General features: G+C 40.2%; 1 protein-coding gene across 1 annotated transcript; it reads right to left on the minus strand.

Moving 5' to 3' along the window:
* Positions 1-351: 351 nt before the first annotated feature.
* On the minus strand, positions 352-6,862 carry BTBD3 (BTB domain containing 3; the record flags this gene model as incomplete). The annotated part of the gene is made up of 4 exons (XM_084262426.1): positions 352-1,384; positions 5,260-5,378; positions 5,880-5,970; positions 6,540-6,862. The coding sequence occupies 4 exons, from the start codon at positions 6,860-6,862 to the stop codon at positions 352-354; spliced, it is 1,566 nt and encodes a 521-aa protein (XP_084118552.1).
* Positions 6,863-13,763: the final 6,901 nt, after the last annotated feature.

Below are 13,763 nucleotides of genomic sequence, written 5' to 3' on the forward strand. Positions count from 1 at the left end.
CCCCAAATAATTACAAGCAGAAAGCAGGAAACAGAGGAAGAGAAAACTGATCAATGAGGACAGTGAAATACAGGTGCAAAGAAAGGGTCAGCATTACTAGCAAACAGGCACCTCTTACAAAGCCTTTAAAACTTGCTTGTTCCTAAGAGCTTCCAGTTTAAAGTTAAATTTTACACTTAAAACTTTATCACCAATGATGCTACAAGTATAGCAAGCTAGTAACTTGCCCACAGCATTTAGTTACGTATTACCTGTACTGATCACACATCCACAGGTAAAAAGCTAAGTGTCAGTAGGCCTGAACCAGACAGGTTCTTCATAGCAAAACGCTTCATCTCCACACACTTTCATTCAAGCATAAAATATGAGTTCGGGAATTTGCCCTCCCTGTACCCCAGTGCCATTTGTACTGTCCGAAGAGCACTGAAACTGAACAGTCACCTTCCCACACTGCACTTCTGTCATTCCCTCTTGTCCAAAATAGCTGAGTTCGTTACCATCCAGAATCACACTAGCTGTGTAGAAGGTGTCAGGCTCAATCTGCACTGGGTATTCAAACCACACAGGGAAAGTGTTACTAGAACCATCTGAGAAGTATTTGCTCAAGTTCTGGCCTAGGATAACTCCTTGTCGTTTGAGTTCAATCTTGGCACTGTACTCTGCTGATCCACAGCTGGAGCCGTAGAGCCCAAAGCCGGCTATGAACACTCTCTTATCCACAGCAAACTGGATGCTGTCACACCGGCCCCGGTAGCGCCACTGGTTGCTGCGGTAAGCACACGACTGGAAGCGGTGGCATCGCTGAGGGACGAGGCCTTTCCGGGGCTTGCTCACAAACTGCAACTCTGGCTTCTTGGCAGCCGTGTACCAGAGGAAGATATCATTGGTTTCGTTGAGAGTCAGAATCCCAGACTGAGCAGCGCCGTTGGCGAAGTCGTCGAGCGCCATGGTGGGGATGCGTATCAAGTACAGGGCCTTGCCCAGGACTTTGCGCTTGTTCTCTATGGTGGCCGTCAGCTCCTGCCGCTGACACTCCACCTCAGCCCAGTTCAGAGCCGCTTCGAAAACGACGATTTCTTTGGCATTCAGAGTCTCCCTTCGGAGAATGCTTTCAAGTGTCTGAAAATCAATGTCACAGAACCCCTCAGACTTCAAAGCTAGCTCAGCTTGGGCATCAATCACTTCCCAACAGCGCTGGGTCAGGTCAGGTTCCTCGAATAAGCAGCTCTGGGAAAGCAGCACACACGCGTTCTTTGCACTGAGACTGGTCTCTAGAAAGTTGACGCAGGCACGGGCAAGATGAGGGACGATATACTTCTTGGCAGCATAAAGAGTGGCCAGTACAGTATCCGCAGCCAAATCAATTTCATCACAATATATGTATCTGAAAAAAAACACAGGCATGAAACACTGCCACTTAATGTAGAAGGGGAACTCGTCAACATCTGAAATGATAACCAGAGGTTTAAATGGCTCCACATTAAAGCTAAGCAGTGCTTTTGGGGAACACTGATTTATCCAGGAAGAAAGTACAAACCAAGTTCATCACTCACTCAAGACCATGGAAGAGAACAGCCTTAAATCCAAGGTAAATAAAGCTTACATTTGGGGTACTTGCTATGTAGACAATGGCCCCTCCAGCTTTGTTTTCCTTCCATACAGCTTTGGCTAAAGAGAGGCTATCTGCCCCAGGCAGTAGCTCCTCAAGGGCTACCTTACTTGGCTAACACAACAGTCTGGAACACACATTACAGAGAACTTGGACTCGATGCCCCATGATGGTGAATGATGATTTAACTGAGGTTAAATACAAACACAGGAATGAAAACATTTTTATTGGGAGTAACAGAAATACATTCAATATATATTAGGTGCTACCCATCATCTTTTGGGGGGCTGGAGGGGGAGGAAACATCTAGAGAAGGGCACAGAATTCCAATTTTCACATCTATTAATGCTCACAGCATCCTAGCACCACTACCACCGTGGTTTTGCTCAGTCTCATTGCATAAGGAACTAAAAAAAAAAGGTTTACTGCTATGCTAGTGTGGTAGAAGAGGCGAAGGTGAAGTTCTATTTATGTGACTAAACTGCTGGGATTCATTGCTCAGGGAAATGAAGCATTGTACAGTTTGTTCTTTTTAATATCTCATGCTTCAGGGCCCCATTTGCAGCTGGTGAATACAATGTGCTAAAACCATGCCAAATGCAATTTTACTCTTCACAGGGATAAGTAAGCCTTGATGGTTATGGTTGATAAAAGTGTCTTCCTCCAGTAAAGCTAAAGTTGTATGCAACCCTGCATTAACTAAAATTTTCTAGTTAGCATGTTTCCCAACACAATGAATTTTTTGCAGAACAGATATGCTTATAAAGTGGATTTAGTGTCTACACTGATCTGATTATAGTTGCAAATATCTTTATTTGTATTTTTGCAGGTATAGGGTATTATCCTCCAAGCCACACTTAGAAAACATGCCCACAGCAGACACTGCTGGAGCAATATAATAAAATCTAAGAGGTTATACAGAAAAGAATACTTGCAGAGACCTAAACTTTTCTTTTTTAAACCTTTAGCACTTGGTTTCAGCTGGGCTATTTGTAACAACAAAGAGCACATCTATCTACCACTGGTTACAGGCCTAGCTCCTTTATGGTCCATAATTTTTTTAATGTAGCAATTTCTATTTCTGATTCTCCTCATTGCTCTCCAATTCTTTTCTGCCTTCTATTACTTCTTTGCCTCCTAGTACAGCAGGGATGACGTCTGTTTGAAACTGAAATAGTACAAAAGTTGCTAGTTTAATATTCATGAAAGCGAAGAACTGGTATCACTGATTTACAACAAACACAGCACAGATCGGCTGTCAGCAACATTCCACACTTCCCACTCTGCCAGTGCACCTCAACTCTGGCCTGCAATTACTGATCCTCCAGTTTTTCACCCTGCTCTTAAACAGAGGATTCTGCTAGACCACAGGCTTTGATGGTTTAGCAACACATTCATCCTGGGATAAGATTAGACCATGATTCTGATGTGAACAGTCAAGATTAAGATACAATACATTAAAGACAGCCAAAGCAATTTCACTGGGGGAATTAGTATCTACCAGTCAAGGATTTATTTCCTATGTTACATCTGGCAATACCTTGTCTGATGTTTGTTTTCAGAATGCCCACTATATAGTAAAAGACAAAAAAAAATATGCTGTAAGAATTCACTGTCCTGGAAAAAAACAAAACAAAAAACCCCCCATAAAAACTCACCCTCAAAAAACCCCCAACAAAAACCAATTCAGTGTATTTTCTGACAAAGATGATGCTGCATTCCTCCTGACTGCAGGAAGGAGCAGATGAAGGCTGCTGCTTTGGGGCAGGTTAAAAACACTTTGCCTTCTGTAGCAACAGTATCACAAGCCTTCTGTCACACACTGCTCACAGCAGTTGCAACCACACTCATGGGGATGCTTTCCCATGGGAGGAGGGCTGAAGGGGACTGTGGCTCTCCCCAAGCTCCACCCAGTGCAGCACATGCACTGGATCCTGCAAGGAGGGGAATGCTGCACTGCTGAGCAAAATCCCTCTCCCTTCTCTGCACCATCACGGCTGCAGACACTCCTGGTGCCTGCAGACACAGGAGTATTCTGCAGGGTCAGGCACGCTGCATTGGTGCAAGTCAGCACTGGTAAGGTTAGCTCAACACCAAAGATCACAAACTTTTTGTGGTCTTCTGCTTTCTTAAATAGAAGCTGAGAAGGTGAAGAATTCCATGGTTCTGTCCATTCTCTCAAAGATAGCTTCCTAAATTGCCATGGGCTAAATAATATGCCCAGAACTAGATGTCAGCATTGATACTAGGTTTGCTCTCTGAACACATTTCTTAATGATAAATTCAGAAAGCATTCAACTTTTACGTGGCAAATCATTTTTAGACACAGTGAAACAGATTCGCTGTTCAAAAAGGGAGGGGGACCAGAGGAATCCAAGAATCTTGGATTTGTGCTTTGCACAACTCTGCATGAAAGTAAAGCACAAGTCTGAGCTCTGCAGAAGACACTCGCAAAACCAGAAAGACCCAAAGCAGGGATCCAAAACACACTTACTTACATAATGTTCTATCTTAACCTTATATTTCAGGTCTACAAAACATCTGTGTGACTTCAGCTTTTCCTTGCAGTTACTGGTATTTGCACAGAACATTTCTGATGCTCATGACAGCCTATTAAAACTCTATGCAACAAATTCTATATGCACCTTTGAACGTTCATTCACAGTGCCACTGAAACAGAAAAGAAGAAACCCAAAGCATTCTGCAATCATGAGCGAGTCAAAACAATCTCCAGAACACAAATTGTTAGCTAGTGAGTACACCATTACATGCAAGAAAATCTGCAGCACATTAGAAGGTTCACTATCAGATACTAATGTACATTCTTCATGAGAAAGCAGTAGCAGTTACCAAAGCTGAAGGGAAAACCCCTCAAATCCACAGAATTTCTGTGATAGGGTGTTCCTCTTTAATAATCAGAGTTTATAGATACATTCAAGGACAAATCAGCAGGGAAGCTGCTTCATTATGCTTGTTTAGGAAAAGGCAGGATTTCTTATGCAGTTTGCAAGACGAAAAACAATCATCATGTAAACTGGCTGGTTTTCCCCTATTAAGAATAAAAAACTCTATTCATGTAAACAGCCTTTTTATCACTTTCCAAGTGCATCAATATGATAGATGAGGAGAAATTTAATTTCAGAAGTTAAACTCAATAACTTAGGGTCATTTTTCTAAGACAAGACCTGCGTACAGCAAGTTTATAAAAAAGCTGGAATGATGTAAATATAAAAACCAAGCAATTTTTCAGGTTTTTTTGTGATTTTAACTTTTCACTGTGTTTGAGAAGTTAAAAGTTTTTGGGTTTTTTTGTGCTACAGCTGAAAATTATTTTTAGTAACTTCATTCCTTTGTGTAACATGTATAGAGACAAATCAGATCGATAGGCATTACAGTATACAATGTGCCCAAAGATCCCCTGTCAATGTCATTATTTGTAACTGACTACATTACTCTAATATATGCGTGCCTGGGACTAAAAGGGGAGAGGGCAATGAGGTAAAAATTTAAAATACCTGAAACTCAAAAAGGGGACTGTTTTAAGCAATTCTTTTCTGTTTATACACAAGTCTAATACTTTAACTATGACATTACCAGTGTATGTATACATAATAAGAGGAAAACATCCCCAGCAGATGAATGATGCTTACTTCAGCATTGCGAGGAAAGCAGCAGGCTCAACATCTGGTATACGGATTTCATCTTTGTCCTCAGCAAGCTCTCCGTAAAACATCGCATGGAATACTGAGCTCCCAACAGCCAGGACGTACTGTTGAGAAAGGGAAATCTTATTTCATGCTTTAAACTGAAAGCACTGCCAAGAAAAACAATGTGGCAGAGCCACCGAGCACCCTGATCTTCACTAGCAGACTACAGACACACTTAGGTAAGAAACAGAGTCCAAGTTAAAAACAGAATTACACATTTTACCTGCATTTTACTCTCATGGGCATATATATGTATTAGCCATTGGCAAATGCTCATATGCACCACAGAAGTTAACTATTTCTAGAAATAGTCAAGAGTAATATTAATCAGCAGCACAAAGCAGTATTCCTAACTTTACAACAACTGCCTTGGCACAAATGTACTGTTTAACAGGAAACAAAGATAAAAACAAGGGAGAGACTAGCCCAGTGCACGCAGCCTTTTGAAATACAGAACTATTCCTGTCCCAGAAGAGCCAAGCATCCCACGCGATGTCCCAGCGTAACCGTGGGAGCTCGCTCTGGCCATCCCCACACAAGCTGATAACCCAGCCGTTGCTTACTTTGTGTCCTGGCAGCCGCTGGGTCCCACCTGGTGGCCCGACCACAAAATGAACATCTGCCATCAAGTCATTGTTGAACATCACTGCATTTCTACAAACAGAGGCAGCGTGTTAATTTATGGAGCACTGTAACAACTCTGCTTGCCCCAGACCACAGAAATTACATTTCTTAACAACTTGAAATTGCACGTCAGTAAAGAGAAGCAGGTCATATTTAAGCATCATCACACAAATATACTGAAGAAAACCGCATGAAGAGATGGCTGTGCAATCAAACCCCCACAACCCAAACCACCCCAAACTTATATGAGAACTTTTCAAAAAGTAGAAATCAAAGTTAAGCACATGTATCACTGAAAATTCCCACTAGGGTCTAAAAGCAAATCTTTATGGGTATGCTGCAGCTTCCAGCAACATTTTATTTACTCAAGACCAACAGCTGCACTGTCTGGAAAAGAGATACTAAAATATTTTCCATTACCAAAATACTTGTTTCACACACACAAAGGGGAAGGATAAAAAAAAAAACCAACACAAAAAAACCCCTCAACTGTATTTACTTCGGCAAATAAATGAGCAGCTGAGCACATGTATTACAAACGTTTTGCTACTTTTCACCACTTCATTCAAACAGCAAAAAATTAACTGCCCTGACCTTACCTCTCTCTGATGGTTGGATAAAGTCCTTGCCAATTAGGTGCCGGAATAGTGTTGTTGTTATTGAGATTTTGCTGGTGGTACTGCTGGACAGCAGTTGTATTAGTGTTGGCTGGTTTCTTTCGGGGAAAAATATCAGCAGCCATCTTCTTCTTCTTTTTGGTCTTCAAGGTAATGATTTCATAGCAAACTGGAGGCAATTTGCTGCTGCTACTGCTGCTGCTATTTCCCTTCTTAGAGCTCTTCTTGGACCTGTTCTTGACCGTCTCTGGAAGCATCAAGAAGAAGGTGAGACATTTCATGTTCTTTTCTTTCTCATCTACCATGAGTATACTTGTCTGTAAAGCTAGATAGCCTAACTAGCCAGGAACATTAAGAAATGCACGTGGAAGCTGTTAAACAGAGCAGCAGCAGAGCTGGGAGTTTGCTTCTTTTCCAGCAAGACAAGGTGACCTTTCCAGTACACCGAGTAAGAAACTGGCTTTAAGTTTGATCCAGTACTTGAATCGTTAAATACATCCCCATTATTCCTGCCAGTTTTATTTCTTTCCAGTTCTCCTGATGAGAAATAGCTCGAAAGCTCTAACACCCTGCCAGAGGGGTAGGCGAGTGGCTGTGGCACCAGCTTTCTGAAGGGGGGCTAGCAAGCCAGCCGCTAGTGCTGCTAGCCTGCTCGGCGAGCTGAACTTGTGCGTTGAAGGGATCGGAACAGAGTAGGTATTGCAGCCCTGCAGATGGAGTCAGGCAGCGTTGGGAGCCAATAGCTGAAGTCACCGATAACGATTGGACCCAGCCGCACAGTGACACCTATTGTAACGTACGCCGCTCTGACATTAAAGCGACAGCAGTTGGGCTCCTCGGTTAACACGCAGCGCTAAGGAACACAGTAATAAACGGCACGCACGGCTGCGTAAGCGCCTGTGTGACTGGCCAGAAGCCTGTGCGTGCTTTGCCTCTCCCTGATGCTGCGTGAATTTTCACAAGGGGAAGCAATAAAAAGTTGAAATCAGGTAGAAAGACGTATTTGAGTCTAAATATTTCCACGGGAGCAGTTTCCACAGGCAGTCGGTATTAACATGACGTCCTGTGTCTCTAGCGTCCCCACAAATCCCCAGCGTGACAGGGAAAGCAGGCTACAGCTGTCAGAACCAAATTAAAGCAATCAACTAGCAGGAGCAAAGACAGCGATGCAGTTAAACAATCCCTTCCAGCGCTGCTTCTACTCCACTGTAACATGAATAGAGATGAGGTCACAGCTTTAGCTTTAACTCCTTATGTTTCTAGATAACGTGACAGCCTTTGACAGGGGTCCCAAAATCACTAATCAGTGCTAATTAAGCTAGCTTACACCAGACATGGCTGCACCGCATCGGAAGAAAATCTGATTGCACATGTAGAAGTTAAAGTGAACTAGAGTGATGGTATTTATTCAGTATTTCAAAGCATTACATGGAAAAGTCCAAATGATTCAGAGTCTTGGGCAGAAATCAGTCCTTGAGATGGAAACACACTCTGATTTTATTCACAAATACTCTCTGAAAATAAAAGGGATATAAGCTATGCCAGCCAAATAATTTAAATAGGAAAGATGACAAATTTTATGTCATTAGTTTACTTCGATCTTAAATTTACATCAGATTTCCTTAACAGTAGGTCAAGCGTATAAAAAACCCAGAACAAGCAAGCAAGCATAGACACTTAAAAACAAAGCAGGGAAATAAAAATATTATGTATTAGGTGTCAAGATTTCAAACCTTTAAAATGTTTTGGGGGATATTTAAAATACTACTTCATTATTATTTTCAAGTTCTAAAGGAAAAAGATCCTCTTTGCTATCAAAGCAAATTTCGCCACTTTTAGCCTTAATTAATTTTGCTGGACAAGAGCACAACAGGGAAATTAAACTGACCAAAGGTTGGTGGAGAAATGGCTGATCTTGCTGAAATCCCTGACAGAAATCTGCCACTGACTTAAAGCCCAGAAATGTAACTCTGGCTGTTTATTGAAACGCCATCACAACTGCCTGAATTGCAGCTATGGCTCTGTAACACACAGTCCCAGAATGCCTTTAAGCCTGAGACTGTGCAGGTATTCCAAAGACTGCAGGATCTCCTTGGGAGATGCTCCATGTTAAGTGTTAACTAAACACCCTGGCAGTGGGCCATCTAGAGACTTTGCTGCAGTGTTCTGAGATGATGATAACCATTTCCAGACAAACATCTGTCCCCTCTGCCTGAAGCCAGTGCTCATGGAAGGGGGAAACAGAAGGGCATGCGCCCATGCCTCAGCTGCTGCATTTCACAACCCAGTGTCTTAATGCAAAATTACCACCAGTAATTTTTAAAAAGCTGGTAGATTATTCCTGATGTGGGTGAAAACCAGGTATGTTCCTAAATACACTGAGGCAGGTTATGCAATTTCCAGAGAAATATTTCCTAGCAAGCTTCCCCCTCCTGCCATTTTTCTTTTTCTGTCTGCAACAGACTGATTTAGAAGGGAAAGTAACAAGCTAAACCATATTGAACTGCAGAGAGGTAAAAGAAGGGGTAAAGGAAAAGTAACTCATCCCACAGATGGGATGTTTGTAACTGCTCACAGCAGTTGAGAACAGAGGCACAGCAGGCATTCTCAGCACAAAACCTGAGCATGTTGAGTTTGTGTAAGACTTTTCTCCCCCCTCCTTATAAATATATAATTATAAATTTCCAGCCTTTCTAGTTACAAGAATAACCTTTTCATCATTGCACAAGAAAAATGTTTCAGAAGGAAGATGTTTAAAGAACCCTTAGTAAGACAGTAAATCCATACCCTCTTCAGAAAATCTGGTTCTCACCACTGCAGCTGGAGAAGGTGAAAGATAGCAAGGGTTAGATACATATGGGAGATCTGATTTTTATTCCATAAATCCATTTTATAGACTCCTAAAGTACATAAAAATCGAGGTCCTTGCACATTTTTGCAGATCATCTGACCAATATAAATCCAAAGATTATACACACACCAGATAAGCTCACTGGGAAGCAGCAGAGGAGAAAGACAATGACAGACTGACTGTTCAACTCAGTCTAAGAAAGGCCGAACCAGCAGGAGTACACCACACCTCTGACTTCTGTAGAACACAATGCATGCCTAGTGCATCGTACTTTCCCAGCGAAGGAAGAGAGGGATAAGCTAGTCACATCTAAATTATTCTCTGCCTGAATCCACAAGTCTGATAGACCCCTCCAGAAGACAAGATGACAGGGTAAAAATCCTCCCCAGTAAATAAAAAGCCTAACTGTCAACTTTGTTCTTAAGCCGCCCACCAAAATCTGGCCAAAGTGGAAAACAGGAGATTCCACACAACAGACTCCAAAGGTTTCTACTAAAAACTATAAACCCATTACAGGCTTTATATCACCTTACACTGCACTTCTTCAGCTCAGAAATTAAGTCTCCTAAACCAATCATTAGATATATGTGAAGTAGGAGGAAAAAAATAACCAACAAATTCCAAACAAAAAGAAATCCAAAGAGCTGTACTCACTATTCTTTCTGTTTTGGCAAGAACTCCTAACTCCCTACAACACAGTTTTCTTCTTTTGCTATACACATCCTGTTAATGAGTTTACAAATCAATGTTAGCAGTCAGTAAAAGCAACCTATGAACCCTGTTGAAAGGCTAGTCAAAATCCCAAGTTCAAATCAGTCTGTCTCGTGCAAAAGGATCAAGGAAATTGACCTTCTTTCATCCAAAGATCTATCAGTTTCTCAAAGCTTATTACTATGTGTTCCTAAACTTCTTCAGCAATTCTCATTTTTCTTCATTAAATATATATTATCAGAACCGAAGTTTATATATACAACTTAGAAAAAGTTAAATACAGTTTTTCAAAGACACATAAATCTTTCTTTCATAAGCAAAGTAGTCAAATCAGAAATATTTTCATTTAAAGGGTGTAGAAAATCCCACACTTAAATCTTAACACTGGCCTAATGAAACTCCAAAATGTTTAATTCTTCACCTCTGACAAAGAACTATATTCTGAGGGTAAGATACATCAAGTCACATGCCCCTTTTCAGACTATTAGGAGCAATTTAGAAGCCCTTGGAAATCAGCTCCTGACTAAATAACATGAACAACTGAAGCATCAGTTCTGCAATACACCTGCAATCCCAGTTGCACAGGAAACATATTATAGCCCAATTCTTGGTACAACTTTTAATGGTATGGTACTACTTTAATTATGCCTGTCTAAAGGTAAGTTCTGATTGAGAAATCATTTAATTTCCAGGGTTGATGGTCACCCTTTTCCTTATATTACATCAGTCTCTCCTGCCATAACAAGTATATCAAGTGTTATGGTTCTGCCCTGTCTAGCACCACGCAGCCATTTGCTCCCTCCCACCCTAGCAGGAAGGGGGACAGAACTGAGAGAGTAAAAGTGAGAAAACTCATGGGTTGAGATAGAGACAGTTTAACAGGTAAAGCAAAAACTTCTATTTTTGTTTTCTTCTAATAAGTTCTGCTTTTCTGTATCTCTCATTTACTGGTCCATTATTCATGTAGCAATGTGAACTGGACAATTCTGTATTAAAAAAAAAAAGCTTCCATCAAAATTCCCAATTGTCTGTTACAACCAGATCATAAATAAAGGAATGAATTCCAAGTAAGCAATGAGAAAATGCACACACTTTTTTGTAAAGTTGCCAAGTCTCTCCCTTGGCTGTTATTATACCTATGCATTATTAACATTCTTTGTTTAAATTCTGGATTCCCCCTTACAAGGAAACAAATTTCAGCCTATGCATCTCGATTAACCAAAATAAACACACGATGTTACTGTTTAACAACTCTACATGTCCACTGCTAATTTTCACTCAATTTAACTTTGCTTTAAGCTCTCATTTAGAAATGGAATGTACAAGTTAAATAAAACCCACACACAACAAAATCCCCCCAAAAACCCACACAGCTGAGGAGCCTACTTCTGTTTACCTATCTATGAATTATTCAGTCACCTGGAAAAATCCTTCCCACCCTTCTGTTTGGAAAAGCACTCATTAAGAAAGAGGGCTGATATCTCTACTCTGCATTTCCTCCAGAAGAAAAAAAAAAGCATTATTGTTGACAACATCTTCCAACCTCCTATCTCCTAAACTGCTGACTGGCAATACTGTAAGTAACCAAGATTGCACCCACTTCTGTCTTGCATGGAAAGGTTGGCCCGGACGTCTTAGTCCTTAAGGTCTTCTACAAAAGGAAAAAAAAAGACAAAAAAAGACTAAAAGCTGAGAGAAAGATGGGTAAGACTGGGGGAAGGCTCAGTGATGCCAGAATATAGGATAAAAACTAGAGAGCATTCTTTTCCCAGAACTGCTGAGCGCTGGGAAAGAGTAGAATGGCATCAGAGCAGAACTGCCTCTTGAACCAACACCAGAAGCTTTAAACCAAATTTCAAAATAATTGAATAGCATAGCTTAAAAGCTATAGCAAAATACAAGCAAAATACTTGTTGGCAAATATTCCCAACTCTGCTTAGCATTTGAAGTATGAGGATTTAAATATTTTGCATAATATTATTCACTAGGATAACTTTTACATTTTTTTCCATAAATGCCCTTAATTCTTTAAACAAAAGCAGAAAGCCCTAAGCAGCGTAGCCAACAGGTAAATACAAACTTGCAGAAAATAGAAGCTTAAAGAGTGAGCATTTAGATGTCTTTCACTCTCATTCTTGCATTATTTGCTAGCGTACAGGCTATGTGGCACTTCTGACTGCTCTCCATAACAAGGCAGGCTTAATTTCTTAATTTTTGATTTTCATTGTCCCCTTCTGATTTTTTTTTGAGACAAAGCAATCAAAAAATCCCACCATCATACATAAGAATAATTTAGCCCTGTGCTTATTTGTAAATAAACATAAATAAATCCTTCTGTGTGGACTTTTATTGGCTTACCATGAACGTGTCCCTACACCAAGTGCAACATCTTCCACTGTCATTTTTTTCACACTACATTCTTGTTTAGCTCCAAGTTCACAGTTTAACCCAGTGAGACATCTAATAACTTTTATATTCATGCCCCAAACTCAAGATAACATGGAAGACTTGTCTACACAGTTGAGTTTTGCTTTTAAAGTTAAAAGTTTTGCTCCCAGTTGGCACAAAATAAGAATAGCTCATGTATTAAAGCAAGCAAGAAAAAAAAATCTTTAAAAGTTTTTTATTATTTTCAATATGATTTCAATACCAAGCTTCCTGCACGAACAACAGTCCATATAAACCACAACTGTATAAAGAAAGGCTTATGTTTAAACAACCTACAGGAAACAACATATTCAAACATGGTACAGTGAATTATCACACAAACATTCTCTGCTGCATGCACACATGGAAAGAAACAACACCTATTACACGTAGATGTGTTTAGGGACACGGGTTAGTGATGGACTTGACAGTGCTAGGTTTACAGCTGGACTCAAAACCTTAAAGTGTTTTTCAACCTAAGAATTCATTTGATATTCATGATTTCACGAGCTTGCTGAGACATATTCCCCAATGTCATAACTTGGGAGCTGCAGGTAGAACATATACCAGAATAGAATAGATTTTAAAATCTATAGATTTTTAAAAATATACCAGATATAGAATAGATTTTCAATCTATTCTATAAACACTAATTTGCTTCTTGATAGTTCAAAGTAAAACCAAGAATTATAAATTAACTCAGAGATGAGAAAGTCTGCAGCTACAATATGACAAACTCAATTCAAGGTTGCAGGTGATAAACTGCTCTTGTACTAATTTAGAAGTGACAAATTGCATATCTCTTCCCCATCACCACTACTTTAGCTTGCCCATTTTATTTCATGTCAAATTTTGCTGTTGACAATCTGCAGAGTTAAAAAATAAGTTCATTCTTAGCGGCTGCCATTTTTTTTTAATTCTTTCTAAACATGATATTGCAAACCTGTAAGCACTCAACCCTTTTTCCAAGACAGAGGTCAACTTTAATTCTACTCTGCCTCTTACCAAAACTGACTTACAAAGGAAAGATCAGATAGCTCAGGAAATTGGTAATGAGATACAGTGGTTTTCATCTCTAGGTCACTAATTCTAAATTGACCGAGGTCAACAGTAATCAAAAGTCATTAGCATTTAATGATCGTTCAGTGCCCTGTGAGAAAGAAGCTAGTGATCTTTGGGCACTTCAGAAAAACCACCACTACAATTAGAGCTCACAT

This window comes from Gallinula chloropus, assembly GCF_964237585.1.
Source record: "Gallinula chloropus genome assembly, chromosome: 3".
Lineage (NCBI taxonomy): Eukaryota > Metazoa > Chordata > Aves > Gruiformes > Rallidae > Gallinula > Gallinula chloropus.